General features: G+C 40.6%; 1 protein-coding gene across 4 annotated transcripts in view; it reads right to left on the bottom strand.

Moving 5' to 3' along the window:
• The window catches only part of rnf17 (ring finger protein 17), a 57,287-nt gene extending 33,836 nt beyond the window's left edge, over positions 1–23,451 (bottom strand). For 3 of the 4 annotated variants that reach the window (XM_028437001.1, XM_028437002.1, XM_028437004.1), the window contains exons 1-4: positions 23,306–23,451; positions 2,986–3,098; positions 1,869–1,966; positions 1,656–1,731 (exon numbers count right to left, since the gene is read on the bottom strand). In XM_028437001.1, coding sequence (XP_028292802.1) covers positions 1,656–1,731; positions 1,869–1,966; positions 2,986–3,098; positions 23,306–23,372 — 354 coding nt within the window. In that variant the 5' untranslated portion in view covers positions 23,373–23,451. The remainder of the gene's footprint in view (positions 1–1,655; positions 1,732–1,868; positions 1,967–2,985; positions 3,099–23,305) is intronic. The other variant, XM_028437003.1, reaches the window with a different exon arrangement.
• Between the last annotated feature and the right edge of the window lie 374 nt (positions 23,452–23,825).

Genomic DNA, 23,825 nt, shown 5'->3' with positions numbered 1-23,825 from the left:
ACAGTGGCGGCCGGGGGAGTTGCTTTTGTTTTCTTAATTTTGATACATACACTCCATACAACTATTACAATATATACAATTCACAAATTTACCAGTTTATATAAAACAAATTATTTTCAGTCATATACAATTTACATAAAAAAAACACTCGGGGTACTTTTACCTTAATCAATAGATTTAAGGATTCAAAAATGTCCAAAGTTTCCCCTGCTCTTTTGTCCTTTACTCCATGTAAAGAGGTCTTATATTAGTTTATTTTCTTTTTAAAGTGGTGCAATTTTTGTGGCTTTAGACTTCAATTACATTTATGTATATAATATCTTCTCTACAATATAAACACATTCAAAATATAACTATTTACTAAAAGGTTTCTGTTTCCAGTGTATCCAGAATAATAATAATCTTTCTCAACAAGAACTGTTGATTGATTTGTCACATGACCGCTCCAGGGTTTGAGTTTATATTTGTTTTAGTTTCACATCTACCTGGGCTGCAGCTCTTTGTTTTTTAGACTGCAGCCAACTTGTTTGTAGTATTATTTCAGCAAGTTTCAGTTTTACAGTTACAGTTGAGAACCTTTGTAATTGAATACCCTAGCTACAGTACAGTGACCAAATGAAGCTGTATCAACTAACTGAATTAATAAAAATGGCCTGGGTAAAGGCTTTTTCAAATTAAAAAATTCCCCTGTGAAACATGTGACCTGTTGACCTGCACAACTCAAAGAATTGGAATCAAGAATTGTTCAGAACAGGAATCAAAATTGGGAATCAGAATTGTTAAAATCCAAACAATGCCCAACCCTACTGGTATGGCGGTATATTAAAAATTCCTATCATAACGAATATATCAGGGGTGCACCGATTGCAATTTTCTGGCCGATCACTGATTTTTTTTTTTAAAAGCCTGACTGGCCGATACCAATTTTGGCCGATCCCGATTTTTTTTTATAACTGACATCATACACCTTGAATGTTTCAATCTTATCTTATTGTAAAACATTGAACAATACCTGTGAAACAATACAAACATGTTGTTTTAACTACAAATGAGGTAGTTTTTGGGGTTCTTAGAACAAATGGAGATGGGTGAAAAAAAATGCATAATGTGTCCCCTTTAAGACATAGTTATTCTCTTTACTTCAGTTATGTTTGTAAACATAAACAATGGAAATTCTAATCCAAGTACTTATGAACATCTGATCAGGACCCAGTAACGGCAGATATTCAATAATAAAAAATTGGATTGGGATAGAAGGCCAAATATGCTGATTGGAACAACCCTAAAGTTGCGTTAACACTGAAAACAACTTCAGAGTCTATATTACATTAAAAATCAATGTAAATGACTCACAATTACAGCAACTATCATGTGATCGGAGTCGCTAAGTCGCTCAAACCTGAACATTTTAAACGTTTCAAGTGTCGTGATATCCAATCGGCAATTACTTTCTCCTTACGTCACTTCAGTGGCAATGTAGACAACCTGAGCAAAAAGCGTGAATATATTCAAGCGACTCATCATGGGCGATTTAAGCAACTATAATTGCTGAAGTCGCGTTCGGTTTGAACGCACCTTAATAGGTACCCATCGCATCACATGCTGAAACTATTATTTAGATACTTTTAGGAAAATCTGTAATCATCCAAACATACCTCCTTTGTATTCTGAGCAGGAACATCTCTGGGAATTTGGTTTCTTTGGCGATGTTTGGAACTTTTCACCGGGCTGCTACAGGAAATAGGAGCACAAGAAGAAAATAACCAGTCAATCGACAAGGCACATTCTGTGATCACATACATGGGAATTTAGAAGAACGTAACATTAGTCACAATGGGCTAAATCAAAAGGGAAATAGTGGATTTTACCCTTTCATCCGGTTTATTTTAGTCGTGTAAATGAGGCCTATGATCCTGCTATCCTCTTGTAGTCCAAACACTCCCCTCTCAGAAAGTGTGGAGACAACCTACAAAGATATAGGATTAGATTACCCTTATACTCACTATGCTAAACATCTTCACTATTAAATATTTGAAACTAGGGATGCACCGAAGATTCGGCCACCGAATATATTCGGCCGAATATTGCAAAAAGAAAAAGCAACATTCGGCCTTAAGTTCGTTTCCTCCTTACGCTAGACCGGGTGTCGCTGCATAGACTGGTGTAGAATTAGCACGGAGTGCTAACAGCTGATGAGAGTAAATAGTGGGTCCGTGGCTCCAAGCAGCGACTCCCAACACGATCAGCAGCAGAAAAAGTAGTGCAGTTTGGGCATCCAGTAGTGCAGTTTGCATTTACATATATGGCAATAAAGTATAATATATATTTTACATTAAACAGCAGTGTTGTTTTAGCTGTTGGACAGTTGGAGAGGGAGGAGCTAACATTCTAGGAGGCGTGTTAGGTGACGTCACCTGCTAACGTGGGCAAAATCCAACTTGCCCGTTTGGAGCTGACTTTTTACAAAATATGGAATAACAAGGGAGGGAGGAAACAACTTTGGCCCTCTGAATGAGGATAAAGGGATCACAGTAGCAAAACCATTATTAAAACCATTTCTTTTTTTTAATGCATGTTTTATTTTATTTGAAGGGCTAATATAAATGAAAAACTTTGTTGTGCTTTTTTTGAAAAGCAAAGGATACTGGAATATTTAAAAAATGTCAGAATATTCAATAAACATTTACTTTCTTTGAAAAAAACATGTCTAAAAATTTATTTTAGGCTATTTATGCACTATTAAAAAAAATAGTGAAAAACTTAACCGCATTCAATATTCGGTTAAGTGTTTATATTTTATTCAGCTTCAACCAAAAATTTTCATTTCGGAGCATCCCCATTTGAAACACAAAGTTTAGTTAGCTGCCAACCATAATTGGATAACTGAGGAGAGAATCTTTTATTCATCTTGTAAGTAAGAGGATGACCCCCTCATCAGCTAATGCTGAATATGTTCACTTCAATTTGTGCCCGTGTCCACTTTACCTCACACTCAGGACATTTAATGACATTGTCACACTCGATAGACTGCAGGCAAACTGTGCAGTAAATGTGTCCACACAGTAGGAAACGAGGTAAGTTGTCTTCAACACCGTCCTCTGAAAAAAAACAAGGAGGCATAAAAGATTACATTGAAAATGTGCACTTAAAATTACAACATCGATTTGGATTTAAAACTACAATTACTATCCTAACTAAAAAAATACTAATGAAAACATCCCTGTAATATATGTTGCCACAATAATCAGGACTGCATGTGACACTAGTAGTAAAATATGTTCAACGAGTAATACAGACTTGGTATGACTGATGACTAAAATGTCGAAGAGCCTGTCCCTAATAGGAATGTGCTTTCCCATGTTAAAAACGAAAAATTCCCATGTCAGAAATTAGCAAGAACCACAGGCCATTTGTTCCTCAATTTAGCCAAGAATGCCTGAAAAAACTTTTAGGGCTCTATAAAATCCACGCTAACGGAATCGCGGAATTGACCAATAAAAACATTTAAATGCGGAAATGGACAAAATCGGCATGAAACGCCGTCACCGTGGTGCAAAGAATGTTTTTATGGTGAAATGTTTCCTGGGACCGCTTATTAGGTGCACCGCCTTCTCATCCTGTCCTGCCTGCATTAAACTCATCTTTAAATCACCACAAACACCCTCTAAAACAACGCAAATCATCACTGACTCTTAACTACAGAACCTCTAGTTCCAGTTTAACTTCGCTGTGCCTGTAAAGCTCCGCCCGTGTTTTGTGTAGCGCAGCGGCCCTCCGTGAAAAACGTGATCAGCTTTAATCATCTTCACCTGCAATTCAATGTTTCACAATTCTAAATCTCTATGCCCCCAATAATGATGACCCTGATTTCTTCCATAGAGTTTTTTCAGAGTTATCAGACCTTTCTGCAGACTCATCATTAATCATCAGAGGTGACTTCAATCTGGCACTCAACACATCATTGGACAGATCCAGTAAGTGCCCGAATACAAAACCATCCCGATCTGCTAAAGTACTAATGAATTACATGGAAGATTGTGGAATAGGTGACGTATGGAGACTGAACAACCCAACTAAAAAAGAATACACCTTTTTCTCCCCTGTACATAAATCCTTCTCCCGAATTGACTTCTTTCTTTCAAACAATTCCATCGCACATAAGATTTCCTCTAAAATACTTCCTATAATTATTAGCGATCATGCGCCAATATCCCTCACCCTGAAGTGTGACTCTAAGCAGAAATCATCCTCTCTGTGGCGCTTTAATACTTCATTACTTAATGACAGTGAATTTGGAAAAATTATAAGAGAAGAATGGGAGAACTTTCTATTAACAAACGATTCTCTGGAAATGTCACCGTCCTTACTTTGGGAAACCGGCAAGGCTGTCATCAGAGGGAAGATTATATCATACTCTTCTTACAAGAAAAAACAGGAACAGATAGCACAAAAAACGATTGAAGAAAGAATTAAGAAACTTACAGAAGAATACGCAGCTAACCTGTCTGAACTTTTATTCAAAAATCTCCGAAATACAAAAATTAATTTGGATATCATCTTATCTAAAAATATTATTTTATTCTGCAACATTTGCTATACAAAAACTTTGATTACAATAATAAATCAGGCAAATATTTAGCAAATCAGCTCAAACACAACAAAAAAAATTCCTTTATAGCAGCAATTTCTGACAATTCAGGTCAAACTTTAAACTTACCTCAGGACATTAATAAGGTTTTTCATGATTATCAAAATCTATACTCATCTAACTTAAACCCTGACCCTGAAGATATTAAAACCTTCCTCAATAACTTAAACCTACCACAGCTCACCATAGATCAGAAAACCACCTTATGCTACGTTCACACCAAACGCGGTTTCTGCGGCACAAGCGAACAGATTACATGCAAAGTCAATGGTTTAGACGCGCTGGGAGGCGAATTATTCGCCGGTGGGGCGGCGCGAACTGTTTCGCGCGTTGAACGCGAATGCTGCGGCAAGCGCGCTCCCGATTTTCGCGTTGTTCGCCGTTCGCTTGAGTTGAAAATATTGAACTCCAGCGGCAGTTTCGCGTGACGCGCAGGCGCGAAAGCCAATCAGAGTCCTTGTTGGCAATGACGTCAGGCAGGCAACACGGAAACCAGTATTTTCACCCGTTCAACCATTGAGGAGAAGCTAATGGTAGCGGTGTGTGACCACCGGGAGCTGTATGACACGGCCTGTTATTTTAACCAGGACCAGGAAGGATTTGGTGTGGAGGAGAATCAGCGAGGAGGTGGAGCAGCAGGTAAATGTTCTCTCTGTAGTTTTCATCTTTGAAAGTCGGCAGTGAGTGAGGATAGCATTAGCTAATGATAGCATTAGCCGCTAACACCAGTTATTTTCACTTATGGGTTATGAGAGGAAAAAAAAGTCAGGAGAAGCGTAGTGGGTCAGCTGCAGGAACATCCAAACGGTGGAAATACCCTGTGGTCATGTCCTTCATCGACCCCTTTGTTTCACCGTGAGAGACAAGCAGCAACATGGGGTAGAGGGTTGAGGAAGACAGGACCACAGAGTATGGTCAACCATCAGAGACTGGAGGTTTGTTTATCAGTGCAGACATGTAGAAATATATACCAGGTTAATATTCAGGCCTTTATGCATCACAGGGCTTCTTCTAGTGGGGGGATCTAAATCTAGTATAATGATTTAAAATGTACAGTAATGTGTTTCATATATTGTTTGCTGTCACTCAGAGGTAAACAATCAGATGAGTGATGGAGAAGGACAGGGAGGGGGAACAGATAGTGCTCAGGGAGCAGGAGAAGAAGATGATGATGATGATGATGATGGTGCTGCAGCAGCATCTCCTGCAGAAACAAGTGCAGCCAAACCATCTGATATGAACATGACAGAAGTTGTTTTGCATTCTGTTATAAATAAAATGTTGTGGAAGGCAAGGCAAGACAGAGGCGCGGAGAGAACGGAGTAGATGCCAGCGGTTTATTGTTGGGCTTCACTACAAGACAACACCACCATATATACAAGACTTCCTGATTGTGCAACCAATCCCACCGTGACACATACCCTGGCCAATCTGGCGATGAGTGCCCCTAGTGGACCGCCACACAGGCCCCCCCCGAAACGACAGAATGGGCACCAGGCACAACAAAACCCAGCACCAACACGTCAAAGAAAGGACAACATATCAAAAAACAAAACATGAACCCAGAACGGGCAAAAGCACCTCAAGTCCCCCGAGGAGGTCTAATAGGACGACCATAACGGCTGACTCGCAAAGTCCCAGGAGGGTCAGACACCAGCAGGCGCGGGGGGCGACCACGACGGCGGCGGGCTCGACCCGGACGAGGGGGCACACCCGGCAACAAAACCAGGCGGGGAACAGAGTCCGTAGCAGCAGCAGGAGCAGCAGAAGCAGGAACAGCAGCAGGAGCAGTAGCAGCAGCAGCAGGAGGACGACCCCGGCGAGGAGGCAGGGCCGGAACCATCAACCCGTCGGGGTCCTGGTGAGCAGGCTTCAGACGATCAACAGAGACCCGCTCCAGGCGACCACCAAAGTCAATGACAAAGTTCTTAGGCCCCGCCTCCACAACCCGAAAGGGCCCATCGTATGGAGGTTGGAGCGGGGAGCGGGGAGCGGTGGCCACCACGCCGGAGAAACACAAATCTCGATGACAGGAGATCCCTCGGCACTCGGAAACGAGGCAAACAGTGGTGCACAGGAACCGGAGCCAGCGCCCCTGCGGCCCCCTCAATGGGCAGACGAGGGGCCATCGGGACCGCCGGAGCCGAGGCAGCAGGCAGGAAATCCCCCGGGACCCTCAGAGGCTGCCCATACACCAGTTCAGCGACAGAAGACTGAAGATCCTCTTTGGGAGCAGAGCGCAGGCCCAACATGACCCACGGCAAACGGTCAACCCAGCCCCCATCCGTGAGGCTGGCCCGAAGAGCGGCCTTGAGGGAGCGATGGAAACGCTCACAGAGGCCATTCGCCTGGGGGTTGTAGGCTGTAGTGCGATGGAGCCGCACCCCCAGGCCCACAGCCATGGCGTCCCACAGCCCCGATGTGAATTGGGCCCCCCTGTCCGAAGTCAAATCCGCAGGTGTGCCGAACCGCGAGACCCAAGCAGAGATGAAGGCCCGGCCCACCACGTCCGTCGATGTAGATTCCAGGGGCACCACCTCCGGCCACCGAGTGGTTCTATCCACCATAGTCAGGAGATGCGTGCAGCCACGAGAAGGGGGCAAAGGACCGACCAAATCCACGTGCACGTGGTCAAAACGCCTTTCCGGCACCAGAAAAGGCTCCAGCGGAGCCCTGACGTGTTGGTGGACCTTAGCCCGCTGACAAGGCACGCAGGCAGCGGCCCATCCTTTGACGTCTCTGCGCAACCTGGGCCAGACGAACTTAGCGCTCACCAGCTTCACAGACGCCTTAACACCGGGATGAGACAAGGCGTGAACAGCATCGAAGATCCTGCGACGCCAGCCTACAGGAACCAGAGGCCGCGGCTGTCCGGTGGCCACGTCGCACAGCAGAGTGGTCCCATCCTCATGGCAGGGCACGTCCACGAGCTGCAAACCCGTCACAGCAGAACGACAGGCCTGGAGATCTGCATCGCCGTCCTGATCCACCGCCATAGCCGAATAATCCAAGCCTAGATGCACAGAGGAAACCAACACACGAGACAGACAGTCCGCCACCCCATTGTGCTTACCAGCAACGTGTTGAATGTCCGTGGTAAACTCTGAGATTGCGGCCAGCTGCCGCTGCTGGCGGGCAGACCAAGGATCCGAGACTTTGACCAGGGCAAAGGTCAACGGCTTATGATCCACAAACGCCGTGAACCGGCGGCCCTCCAACAGGAAACGGAAATGACGAGTGGCGAGGAAAAGAGCCAGGAGCTCCCTGTCGAACGTGCTGTATCTCCTCTCTGCAGTGCGGAGCTGCCTGCTGAAGAAAGCGAGGGGCTGCCATGCTCCAGCCACCCACTGCTCACACACCGCGCCCACAGCAATGTCCGACGCATCTGTAGTGAGAGCCAGTGGAGCCGAGGGAGAGGGATGCGCCAACAAGGCAGCCCCCGCCAGAGCGGCCCTGGCCGCCTCGAACGCCTGCAACCTGTCAGAGGACCAGGCCACTTCCTGCGACCCCTTCATCCCGCGAAGAGCCTCATACAGGGGATGCATGAGGTGAGCAGCACGAGGGATGAACCGATTATAAAAGTTCACCATGCCCAGGAACTCCTGGAGCTGCTTGACAGTAGACGGGCGTGGAAAACCCGTAACTGCCTCCACCCGTGCAGGTAGCGGAGCAGCCCCCAGCGAGGACACCCGGTGGCCGAGGAAATCAATGTCAGAGAGCCCAAACTGACACTTTGCTGGGTTGACAATCAGGCCATGAGAACTCAGCCGCCTAAACAACAGACGCAGATGCTCCAGATGTTCGGCTGCCGAAGCACTGGCAACCAAAATGTCATCCAAATAAACAAACAGAAAAGGTAAATCCCGTAACACAGAGTCCATGAGTCGTTGAAAGGTCTGCGCGGCCCCCCGCAGGCCAAAGGGCATCCGCAAAAATTCGAATAATCCAAATGGGGTTATAATAGCAGTTTTGGAAACATCCGCTTCATGCACAGGCACCTGATGGTAGCCCCGCACTAAATCCACTTTGGAAAAAACGGAAGCTCCAGCGAGCTGCGCAGAGAAATCCTGAATGTGCGGGATAGGATAGCGGTCTGGTGTGGTGACAGCATTCAGCCGCCGGAAATCACCACACGGCCGCCACCGCCCCCCGGGCTTGGGCACCATGTGCAGAGGCGAGGCCCATGGACTGTCGGAGCGCCGTACGATCCCCAAGCGCTCCATAGTTGCAAACTCCTCCTTCGCCAGGGACAGCTTAGCAGAGTCCAGACGCCGCGAACGAGCAAAGACGGGCGGCCCAACTGTAGGGATGAAGTGCTCCACGCCGTGCTTAGCGACTGCTGCCGAAAACGTCGGCACAGTCAGATCAGGAAACTCAGCGAGGAGGCGCTGATATACATCCCCAACAGCGAGAACCCGGGGCAGGGCCACCGGTTCAGCCCCCCCCAAAGAGCAGGGGTAGGTGGAGAACGAGACAGGGTCAATCAAACGGCCATTAGACACATCAACGAGCAGCCCATGAGCACACAAAAAATCTGCACCCAAAATAGGCACAGCGACTGAGGCAATCACAAAATCCCACAAAAACTGACGTCCAGAAAAAGAAACAGTCACTGACCTGGAGCCAAACGTACGGATGGTAGTACCATTAGCCGCACTCAGCGGGAGTCCCCGGCTGTCACTCAGCACATCGACGGCAGACGCAGGCAGGATGCTCCTCTGGGCGCCGGAATCCACCAACCAACGCCGTCCCGACACGTCATCCACGACAAACAGCAGCTTGGCCACCCCGCCAGCGCCCACAGCCGCTACTGAGCACTGGCCCTGGCGTTTCCCTGAGCCAGAAAAGCACACGGCGGCACGCAGCGCTTAGCCTTAGCACCGAACCGCCGATGGTAAAAACAAAGCGCGTCCTCCCGCCGGCGACGGTCCGTCACCGCGGCCACAGCGCCCACCTCGTCCGGCGCCGACCAGGAAGGCTCAGGAAGCAGGGCATGCACGCCGCACGGCCGGTTAGCCAGCAGAATCCGGTCCGCCTCCTCCGCCAAACCCCTGTAGTCCTTGGTAGCAACCAGCGGCGAGCTCGCCAGCGCAGTACGTACAGGAGGCGGCAGCTGACGGAGGAAAAGCTGCACAAACAAAAAGGAAGCATCCCCCGAACCGAGCAACGCCAGCATGTTCTCCATCAGCTCCGTCGGCTTACCATCCCCCAAACCGTTGAGGGACAGGAGCCGGTCGGCCCGCTCGGCATCCGACAGCTGATACAGCCTTAAAAGCAAAGCCTTAATAGCGGCATATTTACCGTCCGCCGGGGGTTCCGGCAACACGCACATCGCGCGACGCGTAGTCCGAGCATCCAGAGCAGCGACAACATGGTAGTAGCGGGTGTCATCCACAGTAATCCCACGAAGCCGAAACTGAGCCTCGATATGCTGAAACCAGGGCTCGGGGTCGTGCTGCCAAAACTCCGGAAGCTTAACAGTAGCCGCATAGACCGCAGGAGCAACAACCGGCGCAAGCGGAACGGCATCGCCAGCGGCAAGCGACATGGTCGAGAGCGGAAAAAGAAAATCACGTCGAGGTCACCAATGTGGAAGGCAAGGCAAGACAGAGGCGCGGAGAGAACGGAGTAGATGCCAGCGGTTTATTGTTGGGCTTCACTACAAGACAACACCACCATATATACAAGACTTCCTGATTGTGCAACCAATCCCACCGTGACACATACCCTGGCCAATCTGGCGATGAGTGCCCCTAGTGGACCGCCACAATGTATCTATAAATGCTTGGTATATCAGTGATGACAATGTTGATCATTACCTCATTTAATGTTTAATTAAAATATATCTATGATCTTATTTAAGTAACAGTGACTTGATAAGCTATTCTATATATATATATATATATAATGTTTGTTTATTTTGAAGGAAAAAGAGCAAAGAAGAGGCCCAGCCAAGGCTCTCCAAGAGAGGTGGAGCAGCTTATCCTACAGACCTTCAGGAGACCACCTCCTCACCACCAGCTCTGACTGAGGATGAGATGTTTTTCAGAGACCTGCTTCCTATCCTGCAAAAAGTGCCACCAGAATTTAGGGAACGTAAAATTTCAAAGTTTTAAACTTCTTGATTATCATCCGGTAACACTAAATTTGGAATATTTTAATTAGGTTTTGGATTGGGCTGGATGGGCGGCACTCTTTGCATGGCAGGAACCACATTGTGAATAGTTGTTTATACTAGTTTGTTTATTATGTAAGTATTATAATATTGAAGTAAACAGTTTGTTTAAAATTGAGGTATTATATTGTTAATGTACATGGTGTTCTTTCAGAATTGTTGATTAAAAACACATTTTAAAGTGTACTTTTGCTTTCTTTTTAATTTCTATCAATGCATCTTAACAGCAATGTGTACACCACATCAAGGTTATATATTTTGTTCATACAAGAATATATAGTTTCCTCATATTGATTCTCTGTGAGACCTTTAATGCCTTTAATTAATTTCAGAGGTGAGGTTTCTTGGATTATTTCTTTCTGGTTAAAAATAAAGCTGACAGACGTTTCTCTTCTCATTCTTCCATATTTATTATACACATGTTAATACAATAGGAAGTTTGCTCTATAGAAGTATGTGGTTGGCTCTTAAAATAGTCGTTTTGGGTGTGCTGGTGGAATATGTCTAGCCATGGAACAGCTCCTGCAGAGAAGTACGATGTGAAGACCTCTCGTCCATAGCTGTTAGCAGTGGTCCTGAAGGAGTCACCTGTGGCCAGATACCTGCACAGTGAACAACATAGAAAAGCTCAGATCATTGATAATCAGATATATATAATGTGGGTGTGTACGTGTGCATAAAAGGTGGAGAGATTAGAAAGAACAGGCCTTATCTGCCAGATGACAATAATTAACAGTAGTAAATAATGATTTATTAATAAGAGTTAAAAACAATAAATATTAATGAAACAAGCCTCATCTTCCAGAATAGATCTCCAGAGGTCAAAAAATAACAATAGTAAATAATTTGTTATAATGATTAACTTTTATTTTAGTTGTAATATATTTATGATAAAAAACAATAATAAAGCAGGGATTAATATAGTATTTATCTTTATTGTGTATTTGAGAGATGTTTCTGATGAATCATGGCATCTTCGGTTGCTTATGAAACTTACCGGAGACAGACACACAGTCGTTCGGCTGCAGAGACGGAGCTCCGGTAGTTGGTGTCCTGTCGGGACATCCGTGGGCCAATCCGACCCAGCAGGTCGTCGAATCGGGCGCTGGTCATCCACAGGTACCGCTGGAAGCAGTCATCATCCAGCTGTAGCTTCTGAAGCGGTCAGTGAAGCTCACCGAGTTGGCTGTGGCGCTGGTTAACCTGGTGAAGCCAGGAAAGCCGACGTTCCTTCGGAGGTTAGGAGCAGTGAATTGACGGAGGTCCTCCATAGTTGATGGTGGAAACAAACAGAGCCTGGTTGTCGCCGTTTGGGAGTCTGGTGGGCGGAGCTTCGCTTCAGACACGAATGAAGCGAATAGGGAAACATTTTTTGATCCCGCGAATCCTGCGGAAGGTTTCGCGCGACAGACGCGAACAGTCCCGCAGAAACCGCGTTTGGTGTGAACGCAGCATTAGACTCACCATTAACCTTACAAGAACGACAAAATGCTTTGGATAGCATGTCAACAGGCAAAGCACCAGGTCCAGATGGGTTCCCTGCCGAATTCTTAAAACATTTCTGGTCAATGCTGGCTCCACTTTTTTTCAGAGTAGTAACAGAAATTAAAAATAAAGGTTACATGAATACAGCTAACATTAAATTATTACTTAAACCAAACAAAAACCCCATGTTACCCTCAAGTTATCGTCCCATTTCACTTATTAACACAGACCTAAAAATTATTTCCAAAGCACTCACTTCCAGGTTAGAGAAAGTAGCACGGTCCATTATATACCAAGACCAGACAGGATTCATTAAAAATAGACACTCCACAGACAATGTTAGAAGACTGTTTAATTTGATCAACATGGCACACAACTCTAAAAAGAAAACAATCTTGTCACTCGACACAGAAAAAGCATTTGATAGAGTCAACTGGTCATTCCTCCTTGCTGTCCTTGGCAAATTTGGCTTTGGAGAATCATTCATACAATGGATCTCCACCCTGTACACTAAACCTAAGGCCTCAGTAACCACAAACAAAATAGCATCCCAAAGCTTCACACTGCAGAGGGGAACCAGACAAGGTTGCCCACTCTCACCTTTGCTTTTTGCAATATTTGTTGATCTTCTAGCAGCAGCTGTACATCAAAACTCTGTTATTAAAGGAATCCACTCATCCATCTCAGAACACAAAATAAATCTTTATGCGGATGATATATTACTCTATTTGGAAGAACCCCAATCCTCATTAGAAGAAGTATTTAAACTAATAAACAGCTTCTTTAAACTCTCAGACTATTCCATTAACTGGTCAAAATCATCAATCCTCCCTTTAACAAAAAAATCATGGAACTCAGTAAGCCAAAACCCACAATACCCCTCCCCCACAAATACAATTAAATATCTAGGCTTAAATATATCAGCAAACTTAAATTAATTAATTAAACTGAACGTGGATCCGCTGTTGGATAAAGTCACAGATGATCTGCGAAGATGGAACAATCTCCTCATCTCACTCCTTGGCAGAATAGCTGCAGTTAAAATGAAAATCTGCTCTCTATGATCCCACTGAAATGGTTCCAAAGATTAGATACTGCAATTACAAAATTCTATGCGAGGAATAAAAACCTAAAATAAGTCTTTCAACCCTCCAAAAAAATAAAAGCGAGGGTGGTTTAGAAGCCCCTAACTTCATGCATTATTACTTAGCAAACCAAATATTATATATACTTAACAGAATGGCTAAAACCAAAATAATACTTCAACACCTGGCTAGAAATAGAACAGCTAGACTGCAAACATATTAAACTCTCTGATCTCCCTTTTATCACTGCGACCCTCAAATGTCACAACTGTTTTAAAAACCCACTGATTGCCTCCACCCTGACTGCGTGGTGGAAAGCTTTGGACATTACGAATATTCAATTAAAAACTAGCATTTTGTCCCCAATCTGGCACAACCCCAACTTTAGAATTAAAAAAAAAAAAAACACTGCTCTATCTGAAGAAATGGGAAGAAAGTGGAATCACTCATCTCCAAGACCTCTTTGAAAATAACAAGCTCATAACATATAACAATCTAACCCAAACATCCAATATGAATAAAAGTAATTTTTTACAGTACTTACAAGTAACAGAAACAATCAAGAAAAACATTTCTGTAGATCCAATTACCTTACAACCTCCAGAACTGGCTATATATATATATATATGAAGTAAATCTCAACAAAATAAAAAAAAAAAAAACCTCTCAAAAATATACAAAGCACTCTCGAACAGCAACTCTAATCACCAATCACTAAATGGGAGGCTGAACTTTCAATCGCCACTAACACCAATTTCTGGACAGAAATTTGTTTCAATACTTTTAAGATGACAAAAAAAGGCAAACCTACAGCTAATTCAATACAAAGTCCTCCACAGATCTTACATTACCCAACAGAAAATTTATAAAATGGGCTTCTCCCCAAAAGACATCTGCTCTCAGTGCACCCAGGGAACTATTGATTCTTATTTACATGCCTTATGGCTCTGTTCCCCAGTTCAACAGTTTTGGTCTCTAATTACTAAAAAACTGTCCTCCATTTTGGACTGAAGGATTCCTCTCTCTCCAGATCTATGTCTGATAGGAGACCTGACGAAGCTTGACCTTCCAGTAAACCAATCACAATCCATCCTCGCGACACTCACCATAGCAAAAAAAAACAATATTAGTGAATTGGAAAGATAAAAAATCCTTAAACATAAACCAATGGCAAAATCTCCTCATAGAATATATTTCCATGGAAAAGATGTCAGCTCTCAGAAAAAATAAAATAACCTGCTTTGAGGAGCGCTGGACTCCTTTTTAAACTGCATTTAATCTCGATTTCTTAGCCTTTCTAACCTTGTTTATGGTAAGATTTAACACTTGTATGGAAGGATAAAAGCTAACATGTTACACGCTGTGTGAAATGTTAGCATCTAAACTATAAAGACAGAAAGGTCTGTGTGTGTGTTTGTGTATGTGTGTGTGTGGAGCAATTATCTCGCCGACACGGTGCGAGTTCAACCTGAAACTTAGTCAACGGCTTCCAAATACCCCAAGTGTGTGTATCTGTTATTTTGGAGTAATTCGGTGTACCAATACGGTCAAAACGTTAATTTTAAGATTACAGCTCCCTTGGTAAGAGCGCAGTATTGAGTGCGCTACTTCCGGTTCCAGGTTCATGATGTCACTGTGTCGCAGTTTGTTTCGGTTAAAAAAAAAAAAATAAATTAAAAAAAAAATCAATATTAGTTTTTGTACCGCTAAAAGTCATTTAAGTTAATATTTCATAGTTATTCAATATTATTCCCGTGATTCCAAACTTCCTTTAAATCTCGGATCACAGACTTCACTTCCTCCTTCGTCTCATGACTGTGGGCGGTGGCTGTGCTGACGGTCATTAGCCGACCCTATCACAAACATTCTGCTTCTTCAGACAGAGCAATGTAACGTTTTTGTGAGCAGATGGGATTACAACACAGCTCCACTATGATTATTGTTTGTGGACGTACTATTCTGGTAAGTTAACATGCATGTTTATCCGTGAACACAGCATTATAAACGCTCATATTTTCACCACGTAAGCAAAACAAAAGCACGTGAGGCTTCTAATCCATAGCAGACCGTCACACACAGGAGCAGTCAAGTTCTTTAGCGCACAGGGAGAATCTCCGGAAAAACCCGCAAAGTCCGTTTAAACATGCAAATCGCTTTAATGGCGACAGTTAAGAAAGTTAGGCTAAAGCTAATCACATGGTGCTTGAGGTTATACACGTAGACGGAGAGAGGAATGATGTGCTTACATATTATTTTTTATTATTATTTGATCTTATAGTTACTGGATTCTCATTATTTTGTCATTGCTATTATTATTATAACCATTACTATTATAACTACTTTAAGTATTGATATTATCGTCATCTAATCTTACTACTACTGTATTATTGTTATTGCTACTACTTTATGGGGTGTGGTGGCCTAGTGGTTAAGGACGCTGGGCTTGTAATCGGAGGGTTGCCGGTTCAAGCCTCACCGGGGCCGTCACTGTGGGATGTTGAGGAAGTCCCTTAACCCCGAACTGCTCCCCAGGCGCCGCAAAATGGCTGCCGACTGCTCCTCAGGGATGGGTTAAGTGCAGAAGACAAATTCCAATAATGTACTAACATTACATGGCCAATTAAAGGCGAAAGCCCGATTTAATCTTAATCTTTAATCTATTCTTATATTATTCTTTTTTTTATTATTCTTTTATCTTATAGTTACTGGTATTCTCATTGTATCAGTAGGAATGTGCAATATTTTATCGTTTATGATTTATCGTCCAAAACATTCTCACCGGTAAGAATTTGTCATCCCACGGTATAAACGATAAATTCCCATGTCGGAAATTAGCGAGGACCACTGGGCTAAGAATGCCCCCCAAAAAAATGTGTTCCACGGACCAAAACTGCCCGTTTGATGTCAACTTTTATTCTCTGGAGCGAAACGTTGTTTACGGAAGCTCTGACGTGCACCGCCACCGCCCCCCGCACACACCGCCATCTGTCTGTGTGTCAGGTGCCCGTCTCAGCTACCAGAAGCTGCCGTGCAGCGATGTATCATGGACCTGGTTAAAACCAGACAACCATCCAACAAAGGGAACCGATTCAAGTTCCTTTATCAAATCCACCCAAAGTTCCACAAACACGGGGACAGAGATGAACCTGTAGCAACGGTTATGAACTGGAAACTCAACTACAGCCGACTATGCTAACCTAACCCACCGACACACAGACTGGGCTAAGACTAAAGCTAACCACTCCATATAAGGAATAGACCAAGTAAAAAGAACAAGTCTTACTGTCAAAAAGCCACAGAGAGCCATCGGTTTGTTTATGATCAGATTTAACACTTTACTAAGGAAGGATAAAAACTGAACCTGTCACACGTTGTGAGAAATAAATGTTAGCATCAATAATAATGTCAGTATTAATTAGGGATGTAACGATTCACTCAACTCCCGATACGATTCGATTCACGATACTGGGTTCACGATACGATTTTCTCACGATTTATTTTACAAAATGGGAATGTTGACAAATGACTGAAAAATATTCCTTTATTTTTTTGGGGAAAATACTATACTATTTTCCTTTTATTTTTCATTGTCAAAAGAATCCCTTGATAAATTGCATCATTTTGAATAAGTTAACTAAAAATAAATCTTGAATGAAATAAATAAAGGAATAATACAAATGAAGAAGCCTATTAATTTAAATTCTGGTTCTATAATAAACAATTCAAAACTGAGTAATAGTTCTTTTTCTTTTTGAAAGTGCAACTGAAAATGTATTTTGTGCCTTAACAATTGGACTTTAAAAACGAAACAAAAAAAACAGTCATTTTACTGTATTTACGTCAGATATTTGTTTAGACCAGCAGAGGGCGCTGGTAACCCAGTGGTCGGTTGGCATGCAGTTATTCCACCAGTGAAGAAGAGAAGCTATGCTAGCAGACAGAGTTAATAGAAAAACCTGACTTTTACAGATATTCACGTAATATTACAGATATTCTTTCGGTGCTGAAGGAGTAAAGAATCATTTATGAGCATGTTTAACAGTAAATGGCGGCCAGAAAGAAAATAGTAGCAGATTCCGCCCGTCACGTCCGCTTCTGGAAGGATTAATATATAGCGCCCTCTGCTGTTTAAAAAAAGTACTGCGATTCAATTTTCAGAGCATCGATGTGAACCGTGGTACCTATGAATCGATTTTTAACTGCCTCACGATTAATCGTTACATCCCTAGTATTAATCGATCCCAATTTGTGAAACGCAATATTTTTTACTTATATTTCACGTGTTCACAGACAAAGCTGGTCCCATTAGACTAATGTAACTATTGAGATTATTACACCTACATATACTGAATGATTAAATTATCAGCATGCTCTGGTTTAATCACTGGAAATCAGAGTTATTTATTAATCATAACTTTATGTAACTCATTATCAGATAAATGAACCAAGATTCAGCAGCAGTAAAAACACTAATGGAGTTATTTGTGCTTTTTTTAGAAAATAATTTTATTTCAAGTGAGGAAATAAATGAATTGCATACAATAAAACTAATAGTGACCCACATGCATAAATAAATTCCATAATATATCAGCTCATGAACTCTGTGAGTCAGCAGCTATTGTAGCCTTTTTAAATGTGTCTAATGTTGATGTATTCACATTTATTTGTGTTTGTAAAAAACCTGTTTACACTAAATGATTTTATTTTTATTATTTTTAATAGTTTTGATTTATCATTATTTTTATCGTTATCGTGATAAATACCAGAAATTATCGGGAATTTTTTTTTTTGTCAATATCGCTCATCCTTAATTATTAGCATTGCTATTTCATCATTATATTACCTTATAATTATTTAATACTGTTTATTATTAATATTGTTTTTAGTGTATTAATATATTATTTTGTTAGTGCAATTAATACTACTGATATCTTTATAACAATACTTTTATTACTATTACTACTTTCATTATTAATATTATATCAACAAATTTATTATTATCAGGGCTCCACACAAACTTATCCAGTGGTGGCACTGGTGTGACAAACTTTCTCTGTTAGTTGAGGTAGTGTACAGCATAGACATACATGCTGATGAATAGTTGACTTAACTGGCGTACTGTAGTTTTGTATGAAGAAAAGATTGACAGTGACTCAAGAAATATTTGCGAAATGTTTTAGTGTCAATATTAAGTTATAATTATTATTATAATATTACTTTCACTATTAATATTATTTCCCTATCTCATTGTACTACGACTGTATTATTGTTATTGCTATTATTACTATTATAACATTAATACTATTACTACTTTCACTATTAATATATCTCTACCTAATTGTACTGTATTATTGTTATTTCTATTCTTCTATTATTATTTTTTATTCTTTTATCTTACAGTTACTGGTATTCTCACTGTATTATTATTGCTGTTACCTCATTGTTTTATGTTGTTTATTATTGTATTATAGTTACTGGATTGTCATTATGTTTTGTTATTGCTAATATTATTATTATTGTTATTGTTTAAGTGTACTACTACTGTATTACTGTATGTTATTACCATTATATTCTCATATTCTCACTCTTATATTTATATCATATATACTCACTCAGTGTGTTCCTGTGTGCCAGTTTCAAGCCTAGATAAATGGAGAGGGGCACCTTTAGTGTAAAACCCACCAGTTTTCTGTCTCTTCTCTATGGTCGTATGTTGGATGTACATGAAATGTCTGTGTGTAATTAATTTTGTGTTTTTCTTGGCCGAGGTAGGGTCTAAAGATGCTCTGGTACATTTATTATCCATTTACCCAAGTCCAGCAAATATTGGTGCAACCTTTATCTATATATCATGTGTTCATGTCCCATAAAATTAAACCAGGGAAATCACATGCTATTTTACTTTGCACCCACAAATAAACCCCTTTATAACACTACAGAGTACAGAGTATGTACACCTCTTTGTACATCCAACCTTCAAATACATACTCATTTTACCATAATTGACAACTCTACCTCAGCTCTTCCCACTATTTGAATACATACTTCTGAGGGCCATTGTACTAGTAAATACTAATGTCACTATTCATCTGTCCCAACTTCTGAAATGCAATTTTTTTTAAATTATATTTCTTGTGTTCACAAGACAAAGCTTGTCCCATTAAACTAATCTAACTATTGAGATTATTACACCTAAATATACTGAATGATTAACTCAGCTTGATCTGGTTTAATTAAAGGAAATCAGAGAGTTAATTATCTACCATAACTTTATGTAACTCATTATCTAATATGAAATAAACAAGATTCATCAGCAGTAAAAACACTATTGGATTCATTTGTGCTTTTCATGTGCTTTTTTTTCAAGTGAGGAAATAAATGAATTGCATACAATAACACTAATAGTGATCCACATGCACAAATATCAGCTCATGAACTCTTTGAGTCAGCAGCTATTGTCGCCTTTTTTAATGTGTCTAGTGTTGATGTATTCAGCTTCATTTGTGTTTGTAAGGAACCTGTTAACACTATGTTGTGAATTTTCTTATTTTTATTTAGTTTTTTTTTTACCAGAAATTATTGGGATAAATTTTTTTTTGTCAATATCGCCCATCCCTAGTGCCTAACGTAATAAGTTTGGAAAACACTATTATTGCACAAAGACCAATTTTAGGTTGTATTCACACCTTGCTTTGTTCCAATCCAGATTCTAAATAGATACAATTGTTATTTAATTTGGGTCGTTTGTGTTGCAAATGGTGATGCACAATATTATTGCCATGTTATCGGTATCAGCTGAGATCAACTTCAAAATTAGGTTCCGGATATTGACCTTTCCAACGATTTGATTAACCGATATAACAGGCTTCCTTGAACAACCCATAAACATCCTTTATGTAGATGCCTCATCACCTGTGGACAGGCGTGATTAGGGTGATTTTATGTGTAGGAGCAAACCGCAGGAGTGCTGGTAAATCAACTTAAGAACAAAGCAATCAACACTCTTAAAGTACAATTATTCACCCAACATACCGGTCTCCAAACGTTTGATTTTTTCCCCATTATATAGCTACTGTATGACAAAGAATGCTTAGAACTTGTACTAATGTTTTTACCACTCAAATACAAATGTATTGAGATAAGTAGGTAGCAACGGTTTTCAGTAGGTAAGGCTGCAAGTATATTGTTTTGAATATATATGACGTGTTCATAATGCAAGTTGAAGTGTTTTTCTTATTTCTCACAAGGAATGATTACTGATGTCACATCATTTTCAGCTTTCTCTTATGTCTGCATTTGCGAGCGAGCAGACATAATAAAAAATTTAGCAGAATATCTTTCCATGTTAGTTCCACTACAGAAACATAAATAGTCTCTGCAATTAGGTGTTGATGTGTGTGTACTAGGAGTGTGACGATATTTCGATATGGCAATATATCGCAAGATTTTTTTCGCACGATCAATTATCAATATGCACGCGCATGTTGATTTTCTTTTTTTTTTTTTTATTTAAGATTTATTTTATTATTTTCAAAACCTATTCTGATTTTTCACTAAAATGTGCAGGAAAGTCTTCCAGAAATGTTATCACTGTTTGTTGAAGTAACCAATATCTTGTTTACAGGAATATTGCACTATAATGGTGTTACTGATAAGAAATGTTTTTTCAGAAAAGCAATATTGGAGATACTTATTCATTTACAGCGGTATGTTAACACTTATTTACAGAAATGTTGCACTAAATTATTGTCACTGTTCATAGGACACTTTCAATTTATTGTCCTTCAGAGATATAAAATAAAAAATTTATTTTTTCACTTAATCTTGTTTTTTCTTGTTATGTCATTAGGGATGTAACGATTCACTCAACTCCCGATACGATTCGATTCACGATACTGGGTTCACGATACGATTCTCTCACGATTTATTTTACAAAATGGGACTGTAGACAAATTTTTTTTTTGGGAAAAAAACTAGAAAATACTGTATTATTTTCTTTTTATTTTTCATTGTCAAAAGAATTCCTGGATAAACTATTCAAAACAATGCAATTTAACTAAAAATAAATCTTGAATGAAATAAATAAAGGAATAATACAAATGAAACTGAAGCCTATTAATTTAAATTCTGGTTCTATAATAAACAATGCAAAACTGCATAATAGTTCTTTTTCTTTTAAAAGTGCAACTGAAAATGTATTTTGTGCCTTAACAATTGGACTTTAAAAAAAAAAAAAAAAAAAAAACCGTGATTGCACTGATTTACTTCATATTTGTATCTGTATATTTTGCAGTGAAGAAGAGAAGCTATGCTAGCTGACAGAGCTAATAGAAAAACGTGACTTTTACAGAGATTCAAGTAATATTACAGATATTCTTTCGGTGCTAAAGGGGTAATGAATCATTTATTAACATATTTAAGAGTAGAAGGCGGCCAGAAAGAAAGTAAAGCAGACTCCGCCCGCCGCCTACACTTTTAAAAAAAGTACTGCGATTCAATTTTCAGAAAATCGATATCAACCGTGATACCTATGAATCAATTTTTTAACTGCCTTACGATTAATCGTTACATCCCTATATGTCATAGTTTATCATAGATTGATTTCTGACCAATATATCGATAATCGCAGTATCGTCATATTGTGAGATAATTATCGTGAGCTGTGTATCGTGTATCAAAAGGTACCCAGAGGTTCCCACCCCTAGTGTGTACATGTGTGGGATATCGGTATCGATCTCGGTGAAACGTGTGCTGACAGACTAAAGCTAAATTCATGGTTCTGACGCGTAGTTAGGGTTTTTTGTAGTAGTGCATCCGGTGTCAATGCAGATATCAGCACGAAGCAACGGCATCTAATTGCACTTAGAAAGAACTTTTCATTGTTTTCACTCTGAAGTCCGTCTGAACCGCTGCTTAGAAGATAGCGAGAAGAGGCAAGCAAAAAAGTCATTTGGCAACATTCCTAGAAAATAAAATAGGTTGTTGCTATTGGTCCGGACCCAGACCTCAGACAATCCTGACTATTGTCCCGGCACTTCCTGTGAGCATGCGTCCGCATTGGCAGTAAGCCGCATGCCAGTAGTTCAGTCAGACCCGTGTCCTTCTAGCTATAGTTTCATCAGTTTTATTTAAGCCTTAACCCTATCCCTAACTCTGGAAATACCCTAAAATGTTTCTTTTTTTTAGTATATATATTTTTAAAGGTGGAATTTGCCCTATTAAATAATACGTTAAAATGGAAAAAAAAAAAAAAAAAAATTGTCACTACTGGAATTTGCAGTGTTAAATATGTTGAAATAAAAAAATATATGACAAAAGCGGGATTCAAAACCAGGCAGCAGAATTAAGAATTCTTGGTCATTCTGACACCGTGAAAATACAGGCACATTACGCTCATGTAGAAAAGGTCCAGAAAACGTATCCATAATTATACAGCTATTGATACGTTTCAGTAGCAATAGACACTTCCTTCACGGAATCTGATCGGTCACAGATTTTGGCTCAACACCTACTGATCAGACAGCACAAATTCTAACTACGTTTCAAACTAAACACTGAAACAAACTAGCAAATTAACAGAGAAAAACCCCGTAAACACTTAACCACTAATTGTATTCTTGCATAAACTGCAAAACCTCCATGTTGTCGAATCTCAAAGTTTCATTCCCCGGAAACAAGAATATAAAAAATGACTGGCAACTTTCGTTTTCAGTTTGTACATCAATGAACACATAAAACTTTATTTTTTTTAATATTTAAAACAACTTTACTGTATAAAAATATTGACTCTTAATGACCGCATGGATACGCCTATCAATTGGCTAACCTAGCTTAAGCGATAGCTACACGTGAATCCATGTGCGCTATCAAAATCGTCGCTAAACAAGAAAATGACTTACGAGAACGACTTACCGGGAAGTGTGAATACATCCCCACACAGTATACAAACTATACTGTGCGGATGGTCGCTTTGGTCCATGATTAATTACAGATTAACCAAGCAAATTTAGGGTCGACGACTCCACGACTCGACGACGAACACCGCCCACGTGAACAAGTTGACAGGTCATGTGACTCCCATGACGAAATGATCGACTGATTATTTAATATCATTACTAGGGTTTCACAGCTCGTTGTATGAACTGTATACATTGTTTTACATCTTTTCTGTTTTTCAAACTATGGGGAATCATGACGTAAAAATAATTTTGCTGTGTTTCATGAAATTATCCAATTAAGTCGCTTCCAATTTGAAATTAGTAAATAATTAGAAAATCTTAAGATTTTAAAAAGGAAATTCAAACTAATAGAATAATATTTATTGACTTGAGTTCTATTAATTTTGGAGTGATTCTGTGTGGTATTTCAGTTGTGTTTCTATTTGTTTGCCTGTTTGCCGTTGGCTCAATTTTTTTTTTTTAAAGACTGCAAG

The sequence above is a fragment of the Gouania willdenowi genome, chromosome 21 (genome assembly GCF_900634775.1).
Source record: "Gouania willdenowi chromosome 21, fGouWil2.1, whole genome shotgun sequence".
Classification (NCBI taxonomy): domain Eukaryota; kingdom Metazoa; phylum Chordata; class Actinopteri; order Blenniiformes; family Gobiesocidae; genus Gouania; species Gouania willdenowi.
Note: the sequence above shows the minus strand (reverse complement) of the source record. Positions and strands in the feature narration are given on the sequence as shown.